At 37.4% G+C, this 25,834-nt stretch overlaps 2 protein-coding genes across 10 annotated transcripts; one reads left to right on the forward strand and one right to left on the reverse strand.

The window, feature by feature from the left end:
- The first annotated feature begins 18,498 nt into the window (after positions 1–18,498).
- LOC145166218 (Sec14p-like phosphatidylinositol transfer family protein) lies at positions 18,499–22,006 on the forward strand. Of its 6 annotated transcripts, XM_079085256.1 has the most exons (8): positions 18,499–18,685; positions 18,912–19,011; positions 19,523–19,585; positions 19,752–19,847; positions 20,127–20,303; positions 20,792–20,890; positions 21,170–21,415; positions 21,520–22,006. In XM_079085256.1, the coding sequence occupies exons 4-8, from the start codon at positions 19,770–19,772 to the stop codon at positions 21,805–21,807; spliced, it is 888 nt and encodes a 295-aa protein (XP_078941382.1). In that variant the 5' UTR covers positions 18,499–18,685; positions 18,912–19,011; positions 19,523–19,585; positions 19,752–19,769; the 3' UTR covers positions 21,808–22,006. The 6 variants fall into 6 exon arrangements, with proteins under 6 accessions (XP_078941382.1, XP_078941521.1, XP_078941449.1 ...); XM_079085395.1 differs by lacking the exon at positions 19,523–19,585; XM_079085323.1 differs by lacking the exon at positions 18,912–19,011.
- Positions 22,007–22,254: 248 nt separating this feature from the next.
- Positions 22,255–25,201, reverse strand: LOC145166589 (uncharacterized protein At1g01500-like). 4 transcript variants are annotated; one of them, XM_079085724.1, is made up of 4 exons: positions 24,815–25,201; positions 24,594–24,669; positions 22,912–23,636; positions 22,255–22,701 (listed from the first exon to the last, which is right to left on the reverse strand). In XM_079085724.1, the coding sequence occupies exons 3-4, from the start codon at positions 23,599–23,601 to the stop codon at positions 22,459–22,461; spliced, it is 933 nt and encodes a 310-aa protein (XP_078941850.1). In that variant the 5' UTR covers positions 23,602–23,636; positions 24,594–24,669; positions 24,815–25,201; the 3' UTR covers positions 22,255–22,458. The 4 variants fall into 4 exon arrangements, with proteins under 4 accessions (XP_078941850.1, XP_078941784.1, XP_078941911.1 ...); XM_079085658.1 differs by having other exon boundaries at positions 24,594–24,728; XM_079085785.1 differs by lacking the exon at positions 24,594–24,669.
- Positions 25,202–25,834: the final 633 nt, after the last annotated feature.

Consider the following 25,834-nt stretch of genomic DNA (forward strand, 5'->3'; position numbering starts at 1 on the left):
TGTTGCCCTGTTGGACCCTAAGACTGTTATTGTTTATAATGTTTTGTTAAAGACACGATAGAATGATGAAAATGCGTTTGTTTTTGTCTCTTTTTTGTCGTTTTTATTGAATGACCGTTTATGTCATTAACATGAAAATGAAACAAATAACTCTAAAAACAAGGCAACCCCTTAGCTATTCCAGATCTCTCTATCCCCTCTCCTAAACGACCGATGAAAAGTACGTCGAGCTTTATCTCCAGAAGTTTAATCTAGCCTACAAGATCATTATGACCCAAATTCAACATGAAGATATAGACATATAGTACATTGACCCTAGGTCATTTGGAATGTCACCTTTCAATTAATTATACAATAGATCAAATAAGATCATCAAATCGTTATGATTGAAGTTTGGCTTAGTGATCCCTACATATAGTCTTGTGAAGTTACAAAATCCTGTATAAATCGTCTCGTGGGATAGTACCAGTTAATTAATTGATTGGTGTTGACATCTAACCATACCAAGCTCTTACAGTCCCTAATGTGCATTAAGAATGGCAAGGGAAATCCAATTCAAATTGGTGCGGTTGCTTAAACTATTTGGGATTGATCTGATTAAATAATTGAAGTTGAGATCAAGGGAGACCAATTGAGAACATTTGCTAAGAGTTGAAGGGATGATATCAGTAAGCAAATTGTGTTGCACCTACAATACCTTTAAGGAAGAGGTACTTGTCCCTTGAGAGAGTCCATACGAGATTTCACCGGATAAATTGTTGGAATTCACATCAAACGTCTCAAGATTGATGTGTGTATGTGTGTGTTTAGTGGTGGTGGTCTGAGATGGTAGTTAGGGATTAAAGAGAAATAAAAATATGACAAAAAGATAAATAGAAAGGCGAAATAAGTATTCTAAGAAAACTAAAGGCTTAATTGTTAGAGATTTAATGGTCCAAAGGCCACAGGTGCAACAGATGCAACGTCGTTGACATAAAAGCAAAACTCAAATAAGATTAATATCAATGTCCATCAACTCTGAAGTTAAAATCCATCCTCTTTTATTCGCTTTGCTGCTTCCTTCACCCAGCCGATGTGGGATGCAAAGAACTTCACTGCATGCCCCATCTTTGTGTTGCATCTTCCTTCACCATTCACCAATATAATTACCATAATACTGTTACAGTTGTTAGATATATATTTAGATCAAATTTATACAACTTGTGTGTATAGTTGTATTACTTTTATTACGGAGTATTTTTGTTTTAAGTTTTATTCAGTTAACGTACATAAAGAGTTAATGTGAGACAAAAAACAACTTGATGGGGATAGTTATAAACTTATATACGACAAGTTTTTCCCTAGCTATATCTAAAAAATATTGTTGCTAGCCTATACTACAGCCAAATATCAAGATTTGTATTTATCCTAGCCCTTTTCATCGTTGATCTTTATCTTCATAAGTATTGGCCACCTCTCTCGTATACAAGTATAAAAAGTGGGAGATTGTGGGTGCGTGTGTGTGTATTTTGCTTCTATGGTTGTTTGGTTTATTGGATGAAATGACAAAAGAATGACAAGATAGTGGAATGAGCAAATAATGATATTATTCATAAAATTTATACATTATCAATTAATGCCTTCAAGTGTGTGTCCGCGTCGTTTTTCAAGTGAACTATTCTCGTATCTAGATAGTCATAGTTATCCCATCACTTGATCATTGCCCTCGTTATTAGGTAGGATATTTGGGTATTCCATCGCACGGTCACTACTATCATAACTATGTAGGCTTTTTGGTTAAGTGGTTATATCCTTGTTTGACCACTATCATCATAATTAAGTAGGATCTTTAGTTATTTCATCGTTTAGTTGGTATATTCTCAACATCATCTCTTTCTCAAATCATACCACTATGTCACACAAATAGTCATATACATAACAATTTACTCATCTTTAAGTTTTGGAAAGCGTGGTTACAAATTTTCCTCAAGCTGCTCCTTATCACAAATAGTCGTATAGATAACAATTTATTCATCTTTGGTTTGTCACGTCAACGTCACATCATTTTCCCCTCATATTCTTCTCACCCCAAAAAACTATTAGAAAATGGTATCACGCTTACCATATTTTTCTTTTTTCTTTTTTTTTTAAATATAATTTAATAATTATATAAATATTTAAAATACATATTTATAATAATAAAAGAGAAATATTCCATTAGTTTAATTAAAACGATTACATAGCTAAAAATGACAATTAAATAAAAACCCTACATTTTTGGAGTGGAAAGGGTTGTAGTTTGTATGATATAATTTATTATAGTTGTGTAAAATGTTTTGATACGGAATGGGGTTTTATAGTAGTTTTCTTTAATAGACGTTTATGATCGTTAGGGGTGTTGGTTTTGATTTTTTTCGAGTGGTAATATCTTCACTCGTGGTATACCCACCGGGTCCCTGGGCGGTGGGTATCATGTTCATCGCACCACCACGGTGACACATCACCCACTGTAGGGTGCGGTTTGCCTCCACTCCGTATGGTTTTAACAATTTTTATAGCCATCTATGGAAACAAGTTTTCAGTCCTTTAGTCATAGTTCGGCTCATCGCTCTTCTACCCAACAAAATGAGATCTAACTCATTAAGGTCGGACGATATACTAAGCATGCATCTAACGACTTGATGACCTGGCCTTTCATTGCACCAAGAACACCACACCCTGGGTGCGGTTTAGGTGAGAAGTTTTCCCGCGCAGAGTAGCCTCCCTGCATCCTCTATCTCCTTCTCTAATTCGTCAACTACGATAGAATGTATTTTTTTTTCTTTTTCAGTTTTTTATAATTTAGTTATATATATAATTAAAATTTATGGTTTTTAATTCTCTAAAAAAATAGTATAACATTGGTATAAAATATATATATATTTAAAAAAAAATAAAGGGTAACTAATGGTAACAATTTCTTAGGTTTTGAAGAGTGCGAGAAAAATAAAATGGGGTTGAGTAAAAAAGCGAGGGGTGAAAGATGAGTATACTCTTCGGTCTAATAATATGATATTTGTTTATTATCTTCTATTTATATATGATCTTATTTAAATAGAAGTTTAAAATCCAATCTCACGGTCTTACCCTCAAATATACCACATATGAGTTACATCTCCTCATTTTACATTTGTTGTTGTGGTATGGACTAATTTACATATTATACTATTTATGAAGCTCAAATGAAGATATAATGCAAGTTATATAGTTTTCTATCATCATATTGGGGTTTCAATATTATACTAATTATGAAGCTCAAACGAAGATATAATGCAAGTTATATAGTTTTCTATCATCGTATTGGGGTTTCAAATACAAAGGGACAAAAGGGTTTCAAACCCTAACTCCAATTCATATATTGATATGAACGCAAGCCAATTAAGTCAGGCTATTATTTGCTTTGGGTTAACCCTCACGTCCTTACAAAAAATGTCTTACCAATTAGGCCTAGGAGTACTATTAGAACACATAACCTTCTTTGCTTGTGATCGATGTTGGGACAAGGAGTATGAATACACCTATCTATACGGGTCCTCCCATAAGGAACGTATCAATACTGTCACACCCCCAAACCAAGGATGGCGGAAATGTCCGGGGGTGGAGGACTTCATGTATAGTATCATAACAACAATTGTAATAGTAATTCAAGCAAACACAACCAACATATATATAATTGAAAAAGTTACATCATTGTATGAATTACATGTTTACGAATCAATTACAATATGTTGACAAAATATGAAATAGTAGACGCCTTAGCGTCCCATCCTCAAAAGCACTTGGTTACCTGTTTAATGATTTCCTGAGAATACAAGTTGTTTGAAAAAGTGTCAACACAAAGGTTGGTGAGTTCATAAGCTTTTGTTTGGTATTATTAAAAGCCTTTCGTTTGTAAAAGTAGTATTTGTTTTAGAAAAATCCAATATTTTCCTTAAAATGTATATGTAGTCTTAAATCCAAAGACCGAAATGTATAAGTAACTTTTCTTACTTATAATAAATAATGTAAGTTTAAATCGACATAAACTCGTTTAATTTTAATGAAGTTCACGTAAATTCCAATATTCATTAATACTTTATGTGAGTTTATTAAAGCCTTTTCTTGTAAAAGTAGTGTTCGTTCCAGAAAATCCAATATTTTCCTTAATGTGTAAATGTAGTCTTAAAACCCAAAGACCGAAATGTACAAGTAGTGTTCGTTCCTTATAGTAAAACAATGCAAGTTTAAATCGACATAAACTCGTTTGATTTTAGTGAAATCCCCGTAAATTCTATGTTTGTTAATACCACATGTGAGTTATTATAACCATGCTATGACCTAGTTGGCCTGAAACGACGTTCTTCAGGCGTCGGAAATGTTATGACATTTGTCACCCCAGACCTGTCGGTCTAGCTGTTGCATGCAGCTAAGGTGTGGGTTTGTCAGACCCAATATAGATCTATACACAAGTATCACGCTCTCCCTCGAGGAGACTCTGGTTATAATACATGACTTATTTGTAAATTGAATCGAATGTCTCACAGAAGTCATTAACGAATTTACGTGTAGTGTAATGAAAACTTGGTACCGTATGACCGTACCTTGCTTAATGAAAATATCCTTTGTATAAATGTACCCTTTTTAAATGTATGTGTTATGTAATGTTTCATAAAGTCATTAACGGAATTACGTGTTATGAAAACTTGGTACCGTATGGCCGTACCTTGCTTAATGAAAATATCCTTTGTATAAATGTACCCTTTTTAAATGTATGTATTATGTAATGTATCATAAACTATACCTATTATAGTTTATCAACCAAGGGTAGTACGTAGTAATGTATGCAAACTATATTCAAAATAGTTTATTAAATGTTTGAATGTATCGGTTGTACTTTGATTATAATCACTTGTTATTCTTTATATTTTATATGTCCAAATCCATTTGTAAACTGATGTGTGTCTAAATATTAAGATAAAATGTCATATATTGCAATAACATATAATCACATAAAGATATACACCTTGCTCAACATGTTACAAGGTGAAATGAAATTGACAGCAACTTTTTGTTGTATACAGTTTCTGTTACTGTTCTTAGAAAATTTATAGAAAAATCATCAAAGCTCTAAATCCAAATCCGCAAATTCTGAGAGTTTGGAATATGAGTCTAGTTTGTTCGTAAATTTTATCATGATTTTTAGTGATCTCTAACAGAGGTGAAAATATTCATAATCACATACTGGTCCGGGTTTGCCTTTGAAATGATAGGCAGTTTTGTAAAAATCACCATAAATTGTAGAAAAATCATATGGAGATGTGCAAGTAGCCATTTTAAAGCTAAGAGTTTGAACTACTTGCACCTGGAACAGTTTTGAAAACTAAAATATTTAAGTTGACCAAAACAGTCCGTGATCGAAGTTCATCTTTTCTGATGTAATCTGATAGAAAAAGTTTAATTGTGTTCTTGATGATTTTACTTGTATTCCCCCCTTAAAACTTAAGAAAAACATGTAAATGTAGGGGTATGAACTCACCTTGTGTGATTTCAGTAGATGAAAGTGAGATAGAGGAAGTGTTCAACCCAAGAACACTAAGAAGACGTCTTGATGATTCGAGAATCTAACACCGAATAAGATGGAATTTGTGTAAGATATCAATGATTTGAGTAGAATGGAGTTTAATAATTATGTGAATGATGAAGATACTTACTAATTGAAGAAAGAAATCCCTGGAGAAAGCCTTAAAGTTCTTGAAGTTGAGAGAAAAGATGAGAGAATTTTGGAGAGTGTTCTTGGTTGCTAAGTGTAGAATGAAAGGGCTTTTAAGGAGAATGAGGAGAGAGGACCAATCCTCCAGCTCTTAGAACGTGGGAAGAGCTAGAGATAGGGTGTAAAGGTCCACTAAGGTGACAAGGAGTAGTGGGAAAGAGTGGCTGATCATAGAGTGAGGTGGTGGTGGCTTGCTTTTGTCATAAAATAAGGAAAAGCAAATATTCCCTCAATAATTAGTCCAACCACCAATTATTTTAATACATTTTTATAAAAACCCTGGAGATTTATATATTTTGGGGCCTTAGTTTATAAAATAAAGTTTTGGGTGAAAATTTCACGTTAAAATAATGAAAAACGGAGTTAAAACGAAGTCGTAGTCGAAAAACCGGTAAAAAGGGGCCGTCTGCGAGGCCTCTCGCATGGGCTGTCTGAGAGGCTTCTCATGCGAGGCTTCTGTCCTGAGAGGCTTCGGTCCTGAGAGGCTTCTCATGAGAGTTTTCGCTTCTAATAGGAGGGTTTTGGTTCCTTAAGGTTATTTTACCCGTTTTTACCCCGTTTCAAGTGGTTTTTGACCCGGTTAAGGGTCGGGATGGCCCGAATGATTACAAAAAGTTAAAGTAACTGTTGAGAGAGTTTTGGGAGAGATTTCAAATAGAAAGAGATAGAGTGAAAACGATTTAGAGAGGTTTCGTTTGTGATTAATTTGAGTGTCCGACTTCACAACGCAAGGTTCGTAAACCCCGTTAAACCGTGTTTTAGTGTCGTACACACTCCCGATGAGTGTGCAATAATTTTTTTATCGTTTTGGTTCAATGTTTACTGCATTTGAGACTTAGGAAATTCAACACACGAACTTTCCAAATAATGTTTCTCTCATTAAAATATTGCATTGTACAGTAATTACATAGTGTAAACCCTAATATACAAGGGTTAATTGAGTCGATTGGTTTTGACTTGTTGACTTTGTTTGACTTTGACTTGACTCAATTTTGACGGTTGTCACAAATACTCCTCCTTCGGAGATAATTTGTTCCTAAATTGTGATCCGGATAGTTTTCCCCTATAACCATATGAGGGTAAGGTCGCTTTGATACCATATATACGAGCTTGATGTCACGGACCAAGTTTCTGGAAAATTCCACCATCGTCTAGAGAACTCCGGAACGATCACGTATACTCAAGAAGTCTCCGGAGAGATCAATAATGCTCTACATGACCCTGGAAGATGCTAGAATATTATAGATGTCCTCATGTCCGTGGAACAAAGGAACAAAGGAGAACGATCCAGAATAATCACGAAGGCACTAGACGAAGCTAGAACGACCCGGAAGACTTTGGAACGATCTAGAACACGCTAGAGCATACAAGAGCGGTTTTGATAATGTCGGGACGACCTAGAGATTTCTAGAGCATCGTAGACAAGTATACCATATTCTAGAGTCTTGTAAAGGCCATGTATATAATAAAGAAGAGTCTAGATTAGTCAAGAATCATCGAGACCTATAAACTTCCATTTGAGGAGGTGTAAGGTTCCTATAAATAGGGAGAAGGGCTCATTTGCCCAAACCATTGGGAAGTTGCCTTGTAAAGTAGTTTAGTTATATACTAGAAGCTTTATTTCTTACTTCGTAGCATTCCTTATCGCATCTCTTGCTATCTTAGTCATCAGTACATCGTAAATAAGTGTTCTAAGCCTGACTTGGTCGAAGAAACACTAAGTGGCACACGGCGATCAAGTCATCCCGTGACACGTGGTATCAGAGCCAGGTTCGTGCAAGCAAAAGATCGTAGCTATGGAAGGAGGAAGTAGTGAAGCAGAAAACATGCCCCCTGTCGTCGAAGAGAAAGGAAGAAAGTCCAAGAAGAGGGACCCGTCGATAGATGCCTTGGCAAGCTTAGAAAACAAGCTTACAAGGATGGTGATTAACGTTGGTGAAATCCTCAAATGGAAGGATACCGTTGATCAGTTCGTTGCAGAGATAAGTGACATGAGCGATAGATTGAAGGAGACCATCGGTGTCATCAAGGAATAAGTCACTGGACTTGTCAACACCTTTCGGAACGAGTTCCGTGAGAAGGTGGACGCATTACAAGCCAAAGTAAACTTGTGCAAGGTAGCAATCGCCGGAGGGACCATTGCGAGAACGTTGTTGCACACAGAAGCACCCAAACCATTAAAGTATGGAGGTAAACGCGACCCCAAAGAACCTGACGAATTCTTTTGGTCAATGGAATGATACTTCAATGCTAGTCAAGTGAAGGACGACAAGACGAAGGTAGATACAGCCGTCCTTTATCTATGTGAGAGTGCAGCTCTATGGTGGCAAAGGAAGCACGGTGACATTGAAAAAGGATTATATACCACAGACACATGGGAAGAATTTAAAAGACAAATTAAGAGACGATTCTGCCCACATAATGCTGAAGACATAGCAATGAAGAAACTATGTGGGCTAGAGCATACTGGATCCATCCGAGACTATATAGTCGAGCTTGATGCTAGAGTTACCCGACATGCAGGAGAAGGACAAACTTTTTTATTTCATGGATGAACTATAATCTTGGGCCTACAACGAGCTCAAGAGGAGAAATGTAAGAGACATCGACAAAGCTATCGTCGTAGCAGAAGATCTAATGGAATTTCAAATAGAAACCACTGTTAAGAAAAATAGTGGGGGAGATCAATCGGTATTGGAATCACACGCAAAGCAAGACACACTCCAACCCTCGAATTCGAAGGGAAAAGAAGTATAAGGAAGAAATAAAAAAGGAGAATGGAAGGAAGTCAAGTGTTACATATGTGATGGTCCTCACTTGATCCGAGATTGCCCGAAGAAAAAGACCTTATATGCGATGGTGTTGCAATAAGAAAAAGACGAAGCACAAATAAGCTCAATGCGTTTCCTAAACTCAATATCAAAGGATGAGATAATATCGTCTAAGAGGGAAGAAAATAAAGGAGGGAGTCTCATGTTCGTCGAAGCCAAAGTGAATGCAAGAAAGACTAAGGCGCTAGTAGATTTCGGAGCAACACATAGTTTCATCGCAGAAGAATAAGCCAAGAAGTTGGGTATTCATTATACAAAGGAGTAGGTCGGTTGAAAGTTGTCAACTATCCATGCAATTCGATCCTCGGAGTTTCTCGTGGAATACCCATGAAGATTGCAGAATGTGAAGGGACCACCGACTTGATAGTGGTTCCAATAAACGACTATCGCATGGTACTAGGAATGGACTTCCTAAATATGGTATGTCCTTGGTCTTTCGAAAGAGACAACACCATGCGTATAACCAAGGGATCAATTATCCATATAATTCCCTTGGAAAGAAGCAAGATAAAAGCTCAAACCCTTTCAACTATGAAGTTTCATAAAGGCCCCGAGAGAGAAAGAAGTATGCACATGTGTCATGGCCAGAGTAGTATGATCAAGAAGAATATGAAGCAAAAAAGGGAAATTCGAGTAAACAAGGCACATTTGAAGGAACAGGGATCCATATCCCACTTGAAGATTTACTCAAGATTTTATGAGGCCGAGAGAAGAAGTATGATTCAAGGTACGTTGAGAAATAAAAGCACACCTTACTCGAAGCGATACTTTGGAGAAAAAGAAAAGACACGAAGTAGCTATGTGACAAGATCGAGACATATGTATAGAAGACTTGACGAGGACGTCAAGGGTTTAAGTGGGGGAGGGTGTCATGGACCAAGTTTCTGGAAAATTCCACCATCGTCTAGAGAACTGCGGAACGATCAAGTAAACTCAAGAAGTCTCCGGAGAGATCAAGAATGCTCCACGGGACCCTGAAAGATGCTGGAATATTATAGATGTCTGTGGAACAAATGAGAACGATCCGGAATAATCACGAAGGCACTAGACGAAGCTAGAACGACCCGTAAGACTTTAGAACGATCTATAACACACTAGATCATACAAAAGCGATTTTGATAATGTCGGGACGACCTAGAGATTTCTAGAGTATCGTAGACAAGTATACCATATTCTAGAGTCTTGTAAAGGCCATGTATATAATAAAGAAGAGTCTAGATTAGTCAAAAATCATCGGGACCTAGAAACTTCCATTTGAGGATGTGTAAGGTTCCTATATATAAATAGGGAGAATGGCTAATTTGCCCAAACCATTGGGAAGTTGCCTTGTAAAGTAGTTGAGTTATATAATAGAAGCTTTCTTTCTTACTTCGTAGCATTCCTTATTGCATCTCTTTCTATCTTAGTCGTTAGTACATCGTAAAGAAGTGTTCCAAGCCTGACTTAGTCGAAGAAACACTAAGTTGCACCTGGCGATCAAGCCATCCCGTGACACTGAGCCATAGATATTATTTTTCTTTGGGGTTAACCCTCACGCCTTTACAAAACATGTCTTTCACGTTAGACTGATAAGTACTATATATGCATAGTATCCCTCTATATGTGAGGGTTGTGGGATATCAATACATCCTTTCATAAGGGTCATCTTCACTGCTTGCTTCACCCACGCGATGTTGTAACGACCCAAAAATCAATGGTAAAAATTTCATTTTTAATATAGCTAAAACATTGATACCATCTATTGCAAACATTTAAAATCATCATTAATTTAAACATTATCAGAGTTCATCCCAAAATCATTCATTGCGGAAATCATAGGTGTGTGCACTACGATCAATCCAAACCCTTCATTTTCAAATCGATGATACCTGAAACCAAAACTGTAAACCGTAAGCACAAAGCTTAGTGAGTCCCCCATAGCATATCCCACACACAATCCACATAACACATATCATATTAGCTATAAAATCTATCTCTACCACATACGCCCTGCATATAATCATATAAGGTAGCCATGGAAACCCTCCAGGGTCTTACACCTACTGCCACGGGAACCCCCACATGGTCTTATCTGCCATGGGAACCCCCACATGGTCTTCCTGCCTTGGGAACCCCCACAAGGTCTTCCTGCCAAACAAGTCATAATGCAAACTATACGTACAACCATATGAACTAAACGTACAAACATATAAGGATGCCCTGGAAACCCTCCAATGTCTTACAACAGGTGCCACGGGAACCCCCACGTGGTCTTATCCCACTGCCATGGGAACCCCCACATGGTCTTAGCCTAGAAAGCCATGGGAACCCCCATATGGTCTTATATCCAACTGCCTCGGGAACCCCTCGGGGTCTTCTATGCAAATATCACAAGGACAACTAGCATACCAAACACCACATAATCAACTAGCATACTGCATATATAACCATTTTCCATGGGAACCCCCACGTGGTCTTCACATAATACATAATATATCAATAGCACATTCGCAACAATCATCACAACTAGATAAATAGGCCGTCATTGGTGCCTTAGACCCATTGGTATGGTGAGAAGACTCACCTCGCACTGCAGAAGCTTCCCGCATGAATTCCTTAGTTGCTGCCACGCCAGCTTCCCGAGCTGGTACTCCTTCGGCTCCCTGAGCTATCAGTACCAAAATACTCTCAAAAGTCAAACTATCTCAACCTTGGTCAAAGTCAAAGTCAATGGTCAAAGTCAACGCTCAGAGTTGACTCAACCCGTCGAGTTGATCCTTCAATTCGTCGAGTTCTATGCTATTCAGACTCGTGATAACCCGAGTCAACTCGTCGAGTCATCCTCAGACTCGTCGAGTTCCTTAGAACTCAAAATAATGTAAAACCTTGGTCAACTCGCCGAGTTGGTCCATCAACTCGTCGAGCACATGCAAAATCCATAATCGAGAAGACCCTATCCACTCGTCGAGTTACCGTATTGACTTGCCGAGTTCATGCAGTAACAGAACGCGGGAAAAACCCTATTCAACTCGCCGAGTTGGCTATCCAACTCGCCGAGTTCGTTCAATCCATTTCTCATTCCGACGATTCTAAGCCAAACAATTACTCCCAAAGGTAGATCCAACCTCCTAGAGCATGTTTTTCACGTAAAGTTGCAACCTTTCCGTGTAAACAATTCCCAAAAGCCAAAACTAAACTACAAGGAAGGGTTTTGCTATGGAGGAGGGCTTCAAGCCTCAAAATCTTGAGACTTTAATACATTAGGGACCTTGGAGAGTCCAGATTTGAAGTTGTAACTTCAGATTGTGTTCCATGCAAGCACTAGACCACAAATGTGCTAGGAAAGGCCATGAAGCTCAAAATGGAGGGATCTATCAAATGAATGCTCAAGGTAACTACTTGTTACCTTCTATTAGCTGCCAAAATGAAGTAAGAGCTGGATCTACACTTCCTTCCTTGATCCTTGCTTCTAATCCTCCAAGATGTGCACTCCAAATGAACCTTTATCTTCACAAAGCTCAAGAAATGAAGTTGGATGGCTAGGGTTCCATTTCTGGACTTGAGAGGGCAATAAGGGGGGCTGAGTGAGAGGCCTCATGTTCTTTAAATAGGGTACAAGGCCCGAATTTAGGGTTTCCCAAACCCTGACCAACTCGTCGAGTTTGTCCCCCGACTCGTCGAGTTCCTCCCTGGACTCGACGAGTAGACCTATTGCCTTGGAGTTTTTTTCTTTCTTTTCTTGACCTTCTGGATTATGAGTGTTACAACTCTCCCCCACTTAAACTAGACTTCGTCTTTGAAGTCTGCCAAGTCTACTACCCTGCAACCTCTCACAGCATACCTATACGATGCATGCTTCGCCTGCTCGTCCAATCCTCGGAGGGCCGCTTCCGTTGGCCTTCCGTCCGGTCTTCCGCATAAGCAAATCCTTGGAGGTAAAAACCTCGAGAGCACTTCTAATCACTAACAATTATGAGAGCATGGCTCTTGCCCAAACCAACAATCCTTTCGATCTCCCCGAGTACTTACACTTGCCATCCAAGGGTTAACCCTCAAACCTGCGCAATCCACGGCCTTCCCAAGACAGTTGTTCATGCGCAACAACCTTTCATGTCCCTGTGAAGGATAGATCCTTCACCGAACTAAATCTCCAGCCACGCCCAGTGTTGGTCACCTCGTTGCTACTTACTGACTGCTCCCACTTACTATGTGCTGGTGCTGAACACCCAAACATAAGCAACTCGCCACACGAGTCCCAATCCACTGAACCCATCTCGACTCTTCTTGCTACCACATACTGCTCTATAAAGGCAGCCGAGACCTCCCTGATCTCACCTTATCTGTCAACTGCTCGAAACATCGGACATCTAACCGATCGCTGAGCCAGGACACACGCGCAACATCTCCTCACGACGTCCGAAGGATACCTCGTCTGACAATAATTGCCCTATCTATATCGTCACTCCTGGCTCCTTTAATCATTTGATCCAACCGATCATTATAGGCTGACAACCTGTCACCACTGAATCCAATGCAAACGTGCTCGCTTCCTGAATAACGGTAGTTTTACCTCATTCCTGATATCCTTCCATTTGTCGTTTCCTGATCCCAACCTGTCGTGGCTCTATTACAGATAGAGCCAGTCTGAAACACATCACGATGGCTTAAGCTACCTCCGTACCAAACCCATTTATTACCCTGGAATCCTGCATTTGATGTCGTGGGCATATAGATGCTTCCAATTCTCATCCCACTGAAACAAAATCTTGTACTGCACACTCGCGAACTTCGATTTGGGATCTTTCCCAAAACGAATCGATACTCCGCTCCTACCTCGAGATCCACGAATCTGCATTTGCATAATGCATCATAACTTCTGACATCCTTTACTTGAACGATTAATAAATACTCTTAGCCAATCCCCGAGACTACCAATCCCGCACCCGGTCTAACCACCAGGTTCCCAAGAGATCCAATATCAGGACTACCCAACCATAACCCCACCGTGTCACGTACCACTTATCCACATGATCCTGCAACTTAAGATCCAAACCCTTGACTCAACAGTCTCTACCAGTTCCATTCCGAATTCCCATATCCATCCGGACTCGCCCACGGATATCCGATCGACTAACCACCTCCGGTCCTGATTCTATGAAGTTGTGGCTTCCCACAATCTTTGCGAACTGGCCCACCATGGCCTATGTCATATGTACGAATTTGTGAATGCTACGACTACACCCTGCAGACTCATAACACTTCCAACACTATCTAACAACCTTGTGAATGCTACGGCTACACCCGCAGACTTACAACACTTCCAACACTATCCAACAACCTTATGAATGCTACGACTACACCCACAGACTTACAACACTTCCAACACTATCCAACAACCTCGTGAATGCTACGGTTACACCCGCAAACTTACAACACTTCCAACACCATCTGGCTGCTAGTGAATGCTACAGAACCCCCGTAGTCTTACATCACCTTCGCCCTAACACCAGCACAACCTAATCCCTTACCCCTAACCTATCAATTCGAATTACATACAGAGTCGAGCACACACTCGACTGAACACCCCAGACTGAACTCAATCCATGACCAAAACCCCAACTTGATTCCCCACATTCTGCTATCAAGCACCAATGAGACGTGATTCACATGCTGGGAAGTTTTACCGAACTCCCAACTCACACAACTCTCTAGCCAATTAGCCTCTTGGGTCGCCCTCCTCCCTGAAGGGGATGCTAAACTTATTCTATTGCCATAACCGCTCCTGCTCCTGAATGATTCTCCCCCACTTAGATTCCACTAAGTCCGCTTGGCGCATAAAGAATTGAAGGATTCCCAGTCCTTCTTTCGTTCCACTGATCAATTTGCTGACGACCGATGCCTCCCAAACGAGTGCACCATAAGTAACTCTTCCAACATAGTTGCTAAGGCTACTGAGTCCTAGTCATAACTCCCTCATACAAATCCTTGAACCAACCCCGACTACACCCAAGATGACATTCGAACACTGGGAATCTGCTGTATATAAGGAGACGACCTCGTGCTACTCCGCCAAAGATCCATGGTATGCAGATGACATATGACTCTTCTTGAATATAATCAACTCAACCACCAACAGAGATAACAACCCTAAAATAACTGGAGCAGGTGTACTCACTGCACCTCTATGATAATCAGACAGCCGACCTCCTTGTCGCCCACTCGATCACAACGAAATTACAACGGGCTTGCCCCCTGTAGCAATCCCTGCTGACGTAGCCAAACCTGCTACACCTGTAGAAACCCAGATCACTGAACATATTCTGACAACGACTTGGAGCAATCACAGTACACGCGGAACCCGCTCCACAAGATACATACGTCTGAAGATCTCTCAAAGATTCCTCGGCATGCTGACTGGCATCTGACAACCCTTGCTAACTCAGACAATAGCAGATAACCGACCCAAGATCTAACTTATTACAATTCCCACTCGATGCAAATTCCTGATAGCCATTGGAAATGGCAGAAAATAGCATTCCCGCAAACATCTGAAAGAATCCTGACCTCCTCCTCCTGTGTTACCTCGACCATCCTGAGGACATGATGTAACACTTCCTTCCAGTCCCAACGACAATCCAAACTCTTTGAACGAACCTCCATCGTGCAGTTTTCCACAAGCGTTGCACTGAACACGACCTACTGGCCTCTCAAAAGCTTATCCGAATTTCTTGGGTCTCTTCCCGACCCTCCACTAAATTCACATAACTTGAACCTCTCTTCTTGAGGTACTCCAAATCGATCTTCCGCCCTCGGGCTCTGGGATCCACAACATTCAGGGTCTCGCACACTGACACACTCACCAACTCAATCGTTAATAGCTGAACTGCAATAGATGGAGCAACCTCTACTCTAAACCGGACTACAAATTACCCCCAAGACCTAGTCTCCAGTCCCGAAAGTGCAATAGATCGCACGATCAATCTTTGCCACATGATACAAAAGATCCAAGGCGAACTCAAATCCTGACCGTCCTTCCACTAGCTAGCTCACCACCGGAGCCGAGACCAAACCCTGGTCCTTCCCATACGTGCTCATCCTCATTCTACAAAGCAGCTATTACCACGATCAAGGCATAACCAAGAATTCTCCTTCCCATAAGCTTCTTAGATTCTCCAAGACTCTCACCGATTCGAGTATGGATCCTGTGCTTTCAGTAGTACGGGCCCAATACTACCTTCCACACCCATCCATACTTTCCTCAACAATCCTCCTGAATCCTCTAAGTCACTTACTCCACCAGTATACTAAGTGTTTGCTAAACAGCAACACGATATATACCGAAGCAACTCCTAGGCTCCCCCTAGGTTCCCAACTTCACCGAACCGCCCCACTAAGCTCATTGAAGCATATCCTAGGATTTCCTAGGTTCCCATCCTCATCCTGCCCTCAGCTGCTGAAAGATCCCCTCCAATATCGACCAACCACCTCATGCATATAGTCACATACAACAGAGATCAGATAATCCTTCGAGTAAAAGATTCAACCCTAGAACGGTTAGACTCAGACGAGAGCTGTGCAAGTTTCCACCTTATGTTTCTCTATATGTACAACGAGGCAAGGAAAGGAAGTTAAATCGCTATGGTGGGAGAAAATAAAAGAATGGAAGCTTCACAAAAGTCAACATGATTATAAATATTCAAGCATTTCATTGCTTTTTTTTTTTTTGACATTTGAATGTTACCAATAACGCTAAGTCCATTTGTGTTACTTTATCTTTTTTTTTCTTTATGGGGACAACTTTTTATACCTTTATATGTATTTTTTTTATATGTTCCCCCACGTTTTACGCGAGTTATAATCTAATATATATATATATATATATATATATATATATATATATATATATATATATATATATATATATATATATATATATATAAAACTTTTGATTAAATATAATAACCATTTAATATAAAATTAAGTTTGAAAAATACTTATATATATATTTTTGGCAATTAAAAGAAGGAACGGTCAATTAATCAGGCATACTAACAAACTTAAATTATGGCAAAACAATTTAAGATAACAAATTGGAATAAGGGGGCAAAATTAGTTTTTTCAACTCAAATTGCTTTCTATTCAAAGGGTGTCTTTGTGACCATTTCAAAAATTTCCTTTAACACACAAAGGGAATATATGGATTCACCTTGAGTGAGGTGGGGGGTTTCGGTTGTTCATGCTTACTATTTATAATAGTTACTGGTGTGACAATTGTTTTTTTTTGAGAATATGAACCTTGGTTTATATCTATGTGAGTCTGTATTCACAAACTCCTAGTGGCTATCTCGTACTGTGATACCAAATCTAACAATGTAATTGTTAGAATTTAAGGGTTTAGAATAACAATAACATGAATAATCTATTGGATCGTGGTTGGAAATCATTTTCTGAAATATGTAATTCGACCCTTATTCTTGGGTTTACACGAATACAAACTTATGGGATAATCAAAAAGATCAAATCAGATTGCATGATCGATCTAACTCACAAACACATAATACATTGATGTGTTGTGTGTTATTCGAGACAATTTGCATGCAAAGATAGAAAATATGATTTTTCGGTTATAAAACCAGTAACCTTTACATGAAACAACCACTTCCATTTTATACTAAGGAAGTTGCCCCTTAGACCCCTCTAGGGGCGTTGCCCCTAGACCTCCGTATTCCTGAATTCACATTTATCACTTTGAGTGTGCATCCCACACCTCCAGTCTCAGATAGTAAAATGAACTTAACATGTCTCGATAGTAATACGAATTAGACTATAATATGTTGATAACACTAAAATCACCATCATATATTTAACACTCGTTCTTGTGAATACCACCAACTATATTTAGAGATGCTCCAAGACCTTAGGTCATTGTTGGAGCTTGAATAACCATTTTTGCGTTGGGAGTGAATTTCGACCGCTCGAAAAAACATTTTCGAAGAGAGTTAATGGCTTTTGGTGTGAATTATGATAACATTTCAACTAATTTAGATAGATTTGATATGAGGTATGTGAGAAATTTCATGATTTTAAATGGTAGGTGAAAATCATGACTAGTTAGGTTGATGTTGATATGATAATAAAATGATAAGTTCGGTAGTTCAATTAATTTTATGGTGATATTTATGGCCATTTATTCTCTAACAATGGCTACTTCATACTCTAAATTCTACTCTGGAATGTTATGTTCATAAAAAAAATTATTATTTTACAAAAAAATAAAAAACTTGTGGTTGTTTTTCTTAAAACTGCAATAAACATATAGTTACTTTAGTCAATGTCCCTTATTTTTGTATTTATTTAAGAACATTCAATCACTTAGTATATAGATACTTCATTGATCCTTATTCTTAACTCAACCCACATTAATATATTAATTTATCTGCCAACGATAATTCTTTATTACTTCTTTCATATTTCATAACATATTATGATTATGTGTAATTTCAAGTTGCTAAGTTAGACAATAGTATGAAAGTTAGCAAGCACTATACATAGTGATCGAAATTGGATATATTAAAGTTAATCGGTTACCCATGAGCTAAACTTGTAAATCACAAAGCATAAACATGTCCTTTCTTCATACATCACATCACAAGTTGTAATATAGTGGAGGAACCAAACGACATTATTTACTAACTTAACAACACAAAATGCTTATAAGTATTTCACCTTTCTAAGCAACCGATGACAGGCGTACAATACATATCATGTGTATGTATGTATTCTTTTCATCAATTTGAGAGATTCTTACCTCAAAAGAGTTCATAAACTTATTTACAAAAAAAAAAAAAAACAGGAATAAGTTATTGTTTGATTCAGCAATGTGAGCTTTTTTTTAACATTAAAACTGCAATAAAGAAAATCCCATGATTCCCACGCATAAAATTAACAAATTTCAAACGCACACACTCTCTCTCATTCACGATTCCTCCACATCTGTTCTCAATTAACACAAATATCTCGTAATTCCCTTAAATCGTCTCGGCAAAAGATTACTTTTGATCATTATGAACACCTTTCTCTAGTCTACCAGGTATTTGTTCTACCAAAGGTGCGTACAAATCGAGAATCCTGCCTCTCTGCGACACATTTTGCTGTAAATATTGTCGAGTCTATTTTACATTTTGATTTTGATTTTTTGTCTATATGTCTGTAACTACTATATATAAGTATGAACATCGAGATTTTATCTACAATGTTTAAGATTCGTTGATTTGTTGTTTCGTAGTGATGTTTAGCTGTCTATTTTCAGATTGTTTGAATTTGGGGTTTTATAGGTTAAAGTCGGTTCAGCATCTACTTGATTATTGTTTATCTCATGGAAATTACAAATTAGGGCATTTTTGATTAAAGGAGTCACGTAGGACCAGGAAGAAGGTTCGTGTGTCAGTTCTTGCTTTCGTTTTATTATGTCATATCATTCGGATTGATTTGATACATATGACGTTAATTTCGCTAATGCATGTTTCTGAAATTGAGCTGGATTGAGCTAGATCAGGTGCCCATACACCAGATTCTCGTGAATAAAACAAGGATTCTCTTTGTTATTAGAATTATTTATTAATTTAAACCCGTTTTGTGAAAACTTTATGCAAACCCAAGGAACCGTGTTCTTACACAAAACTACCAACAATCCAATTTGTGGGGGTTAACAAGATTTCCACTTCCGTGTTCTTATCAACATCCCATATTGGATCTGGATGCATTCTCTTAAGTTATCATGTTGAGGCTTCCTCAAAGGAACGCTTTAATTTTTAAGCTTTAGTATCTATATGACGATACATGGATTTGATACTAAACAGATTTGGTTCAGTAAAGTAGCTTTATTTGTTTACCTATATCTGTGTTGTTAGTTTTGCTTATTTTATTCTTCTTCTCTTTACCAAAGATTATATGCACTTTTGCACTTTATGAGCTGGATTTCACTTCATCAAACTAGCTTTGTTTATAGGTACTTCCTCTATTTAATAAACTTTTTTTAAACAGACATGTGAGCACTAATACATCTGCATTTGCATACCCATTTGGAAGTATAGACTATAGAGACTATGAACAAGTGCATTTTTATTTAGTCATTTTATACAAATATAATTTAGTTGTTTATTGTTTATTTGTAGTTGCACTATTTTTTCACCATGTCCATCTTTCGTCGCCGTGGATCTTCTCACCAACAGCTAGAGCAGGAGCACCCTGAACTACAATCCGAGTCCAAGGTAACAATTAGTTGTAAAAGATTTTGATGATGAGAATGAAGATGGGGAGGGCATTTACGTCTTTTGTCATCTTGACATTTGTCCCTGTCCCAGTCCCAGACCAATGCATGTCAAATGCAGTACAACCTGTCATGTTCTGTGTTGTCTTGTCGTATCATGTGTAATAAACGGGGCCTAGCAGTTCATTTCCCATTCCTTTTTTTGCAATTTCTTTACAATTTTTTTTTTCTGAGTGATGAAAACCTTGTGATGGCTGATGTGGGACTTTGGTCAATGCAGGTCAATGAGCTTAAAGCTGCTATTGGACCACTTTCGGGGCGAAACTTACTGTATTGCACTGATGCATGCTTGAGAAGATATTTGGAAGCTAGGAATTGGAATGTAGACAAAGCAAAAAAAATGTTGGAAGAAACACTTGCCTGGAGATCAACCTATAAGCCTGAAGAAATCCGTTGGGTTAGTAATTGATGATTCATTTGTTTTAAAGATTCATATAAAGGCAAAAAAAAAAAAAAAAAAAAACAGAACTTACTTTCACCATTTTGTCAATATAGTCACTTCAACCATTTTATGTAGAGTGATTAAACCATTAGAATTCGTTTACAGTTAAGGTGAACCATTTATGATTATATAATAGTTTAGTGGCTAAATCGATAAAATATCAATAGTTCAGTGGCTGAATTGATAAAATGGTGAAAAGTATGTTGTGCCTTTTTGTATTTTCGCAACCAAGAAAAATGGTCTTTCTAAGCAATCAAGAAAAGTATAATGGTTTAATCACTACCAAAAATAGTTAAAGTGGCTAAATCGATAAAATGAAAAGCAAAAGTGCTTTTCTAGATTTTGCTCTTCTTATATTATAGGAAGCCATAACATTATCACTACTTATATATAAAGTTTCTTATAAGTTGTGTCAAATCATATTAATTTTCTTGAGTTGGTAGCATGAAGTCGCAATGGAGGGCGAAACAGGAAAATTATTCAGGGCAAATTTTCATGACCGAGTTGGAAGAACTGTTCTGATATTAAAACCAGGACTGCAGGTGATTCAGCAATTCCCAGTTTCCCACTTCATACTTTTTAAAAACTACTAGATTATTTTTCTTATCAAGACATTGACCTTTGAAATTTCTACCCAATTATAGCAATGAAAATAGCTATATGTTTTTGGATCACAATGGTATAATCAGGGTAGATTTTTCAAAGTACAATGCTGTAACAAGAAGAAATGAAAGTGAAAGTACGTTGCTATTTCTTGCATTCAAAACCTTTTGTTTCTCCTAAAACTTATGTGGATACACTGACACATGCATTTTGTGCAGAATACAAAATCAATGGAGAACCAGATCAAACATCTTGTATACCTAATGGAAAATGCGATGCTTAATCTTCCGGAAGGTCAGGAAGAAATGGCATGGTTGATTGACTTTACCGGGTGGTCATTTACCACCAATGTTCCAGTTAGAACCGCTAGAGACACCATCAATATATTACAAGACCATTATCCTCAAAGGCTAGCCGTTGCTTTTTTGTACACCCCTCCCCGCATTTTTGAAGCTTTTTGGAAGGTCCCTCTACATTTTCATTTTCATTTTCATTTTCTCCCCCTCTGTAACTGGTAACTGGTAACTGCATCGTTGTTGAATGTTTATGTTTTGTGATGAATGTGCAGATTGTTAAGTATTTCATGGATCCGAAAACATTCCAGAAGGTGAAATTTGTGTACCCAAAGAACAAAGAGAGTGTGGAGCTGATGAGATCATATTTTGATATGGATAACCTCCCGACTGAGTTTGGTGGAAAAGCAACCATGAAGTATGACCATGAAGATTTTTCAAGGTTAATGGCTCAAGATGATGTGAAAGCTGCTAAATTTTGGGGTTTTGATGAAAAGACCGGTTCTATGTCTACAAGCCATGCTGTTGGAGCGGCAGTTGCTCCAGAGCCCGCTTTGGTTTAGCAGTATTCGGGCTGAACCAATTAGCCCGGATGCCAACTACCTTATCATAATTGTAGTCGTGTGTGTACCCGAGATCACTATTAACCCCTTGATTTTTATATTTGTGTATGACATTTGATGGTTATACTTCATTGTGGAACCGAGTTTATGAATGAAGGCTTAATTTTTGGCAGCTGAGAAACCTCTCAGCTGACCCACACTATTATGTCCCAATGACATCATATACGATACGATGTAAATCAGATACACATTGGCCTATTATGTTTGGTTGCCAGCATAAAAGCTCAATGCTTACAAAGAATCCGTTCCACATTGAAAAAATTAAATCATAGACAAACCTGTCAGCCAAATAAGATGTAGATCACATATGCAACAACTTATGTTAGGTTGGTAGCATGATAACAACGTCCGAGATTAATATTTAATGGATTGAAAGAATCTTATACATAACACAAAACCGTTTAATCTTTATAATCTTTATAGATGAAAAAAAATCTATTTACACAAACCAATTACAACAAGAAGCAAAAAACAACTAACTGAATGTTTGCAGTCTATATAGTTTTACTCATTCCAATCAGCTATCACACTCTATATATTGTATCATAAAACGGTGAAAAAGAAGAAAAACAAAAACTTGATAAGAAGGATCTACAAAAGCCGCCTTCTGAAGTTTCGGGTGGTAGATTGATACGTACGAACTAGAAGCCCAACTCCGATTCCAACCCCGAGGCAAATGCCGAGGCCTAAGCCAACTCCGACCCTCACACCGGCATTGAACCACGTGAGTTCTCCATCTTCACCTTCCATGTACTCTGTTTGGCTCCAATGAAGGCTGTTTTCATTTTCATATTCGTACTCATTTTCGCTCTTGTAAGGCCCGTATTCCGATTCCTGCATTCCCCGAGAGATTGTCGTTAGCACAATACGGATTTAAGAGGTTTTGAGATATACCTAAGAGGTTAACGTATGGATGTTTCTTTTTGACTTAATAGAGATTTAAAAGATTGGAATCTCTAATTCCAATTCCGTCGGAATCCATCAACCATTTTTTTCAAAACATCATTTATCCAAACAACACGGAATTAAAAAAATTATGAGTACCTGAAGACCAAGTCTATCCGGAACATCCTTCCGTGATTCCGTTGCCTCACCCTCTGGAATCGGATCCAAGGCTCCTTTTCTACCTTGCTTCCTTCTAACACTAATCTGCAAAGTCTTGGTCAAAATAACCGGTTGACCAACAAAAGATCCCGCAACATAAACTTCAATCATGGGTGGCATAGAATCCGAACCCGCAATTTGTTTCCCTTTCAAAACCCGACTACCACCACTAACCATGGATTCACATTTCATACTCCATCTTTCAACATCATTATTCTTCAATTTACCATTCTCATTTTTACACATCTCCAAAACCCCAGAAAGAATAAGATCATCCCCATCAAAAACCTCAAATTTAACACTTCCTGTCAACCGAATACTATCCGTGCTCACAAAAGTAGCCTCTTCAAACTTTTTATCCACTCGGTTTCTTCTTAAACGACATGCACTTCCGGTTGAATCAAGGGTGCATCTTTTGTTATTGACTTCAAGGATAGTATCGGGGTCTAATGGTATATGGGTAAGAGTTAGGTATTCGGGGGTGTATCCATCCACCATGAAATTACTAATTCGGACATAAAATACACGGATATCAAACCAAGCTAGTAGTGGTTTAGTGTATGGTTGGTATGTAGGATGCTTGATGATTTGAAGATTGTTCTTCGTTGTTGTTCCATTTGAGTTTTCCATTTAATCTCATGGAAGTAAGGTATGAAGAATCAATCCTGTTGTGAAAACCAAACATTTCAAGTTCAATGATTGAGTTTCCAATTATGGTATGGTATCCTCCTTTTATTTTATTTATTTCTATTACAATATCATAGTTTGACTTTTTTTTTTCTTGTTAAGGCATTGTACTTTGAAAAATCTACCCAATTATAGCATTGTACTTTTGAATTGGATTCTATCAGGACATTATGCTTTGTAAAATCTTACACAATTATAGCATTCAAAATTGCTTTGTTGACATTGCTATAATAGGTAGATAAAGATTTATCAATATTGCCATGGAAAGAAATGAAAGTATGATAATATAATAAACAAATCGATAGAAGTAAGTTGCTATTTCTTGCATCTAACCTTAAAAATAATTAAAAAGCAGAAATTTAGATAATTGAGAGCGTGTTTGGATGTGCATATGAACTTTCAAAGTGACCTTTGGGACTTAAAAATCATCACTTGATTAAAAGTTAAAACAAGGGATCTTTAGTAATTTTATGTTTTTCTCAATAATCATTTTTAGTACACAAGTACACAACTCCTCCGAATTTAATTATTTTGACCACAAATGATTATAAAAACATAAGCATATATATTCCCTTTAGGCTTTAAAAGCGCATCCAAACATGGAATTCAAAGCACATGAAAATAACATGATTTTAGAAATGCGAACACTTTATTGAAGTAAAGATCGCACAAAATTAAAGTGGAGTGAGAGAAACTAATAACCCTAATAAATCAGAAGCCACCCAGCTACCCACTTAAGAAATCTATGTTTCCCACTTGCAATTGACTCGATTCCAAAAATCTTGAAATACCCATCAGGGAATTCATATGCAAAGCTCAGATTCTTATCTCCAATCAACCTTTTTACATATGAAGAATGAAAGCACACACTACCTCACAGAGAAATAAAAGAAGATAACCACTAATGAATTAGGGATAAAGAGAAGAAAACACACCAGAAATCAAGAATCCAAAACCAACATATGTGATTGATTGATAATCCAAACACCTTCAGTGTGTTTAGATGTGTTCCTGTGTTTAAGAGATATAAAATTGAGACCACACGATGCTCAATTGATGGCCGGCAATCGCTAATATTGTAAGTGTCACAAAGATCCAAAAAAACTGTAAGAAATCAAGACAAAGCCACAAACAAATTATCAATAAACTAACTTACCCTCCACAAAGTCTCTCTCAACACCCACTTTCGTAATATCCAAATCGAATTGAAGCCTCAAGTGATTTCCTTAATCGCTTTCAAACACCCCACAAAATCGGTCTAGATCTCCTCTTTGAAACCCTAAAAAGATTCAAACTTTTTTTCGGTGGAAATCAAAGAAAACAGAACGACTGGAAAGATTGATTTGATATCTTCAAGACCCAAATAGCGAAATATCTTGGGACAAGTCTTTAATACGCATATGCTGATATGCATATGCATACACGTCGATCGATGGTGACGGGTTTGAGGAAGTTGGAAGTTTCCCTTCCTTATCCGGAAGAAGATGGGAGTTTGGAAAAATCGAAGTAACGAGGTCAGAAAAGATGGTATTGGTCGGTATCTTAGATAAAAAAACGTTTGTCATTAATATGACCAAATAGGATAAACTAGAAAATCAAGAAACGAGTTGGTAATCGACATCCTACTCTTTTGTCTCATTAAATTTGACTAGATATTTAATAATTTCGATTTGTTTAATACGGAGTAATAATTTTTTAAAGAGGCTTTTCTTTAATTGGTATTTATAAAAAGAGAAAAGGAAAGTGAAGTTGATTTTGTAGTTAGAATTTGTGAGCTGTATATACCTAAGAATTATATATACATGGGATCGATGGTATCTATATAATGGTTGATTTATAATATGACTTAAAATCATTATTATATTATTTTCCATTAATTTTAACTATAAATATCTTTTCAATGTCTAATTTTTTCAATAGTTTTTATTATTAGTATATATCATTATTCATCTAAAATATTCTATAATTTTTTTATTTGTCCTTTTTAGATATATATCACATTCTAATATGAATTGTTTAATAAAAAATATTATTCGACATTAATATTTAATATTTTATAAATAAAATATTATTAAATATTTAATAAAATAAACTAATTAGTAAAAAATAACAAATATTTAAATTTAAATATAATGTCAAGGATGAAACAACGTATCATTGAATGTGAAAGGGGTAA

This window comes from Lactuca virosa, chromosome 1, assembly GCF_052849685.1.
Source record: "Lactuca virosa cultivar CGN04683 chromosome 1, Lactuca_virosa_CGN04683_v6, whole genome shotgun sequence".
Lineage (NCBI taxonomy): Eukaryota > Viridiplantae > Streptophyta > Magnoliopsida > Asterales > Asteraceae > Lactuca > Lactuca virosa.

Bases quoted from the DNA above. Each gene is read 5' to 3' on its own strand.
- LOC145166218 (XM_079085460.1), top strand. From the start codon at position 19,770: ATGTCCATCTTTCGTCGCCGTGGATCTTCTCACCAACAGCTAGAGCAG. The intron at 20,891-21,169 runs GTGATTCAGCAA...CATTTTGTGCAG, and splicing joins TATTAAAACCAGGACTGCAG to AATACAAAATCAATGGAGAA. The intron at 21,416-21,519 runs GTCCCTCTACAT...ATGAATGTGCAG, and splicing joins TTTTTGAAGCTTTTTGGAAG to ATTGTTAAGTATTTCATGGA.
- LOC145166589 (XM_079085785.1), bottom strand. From the start codon at position 23,601: ATGGAAAACTCAAATGGAACAACAACGAAGAACAATCTTCAAATCATC. The intron at 22,702-22,911 runs GTACTCATAATT...CGGGGAATGCAG, and splicing joins CGGATAGACTTGGTCTTCAG to GAATCGGAATACGGGCCTTA.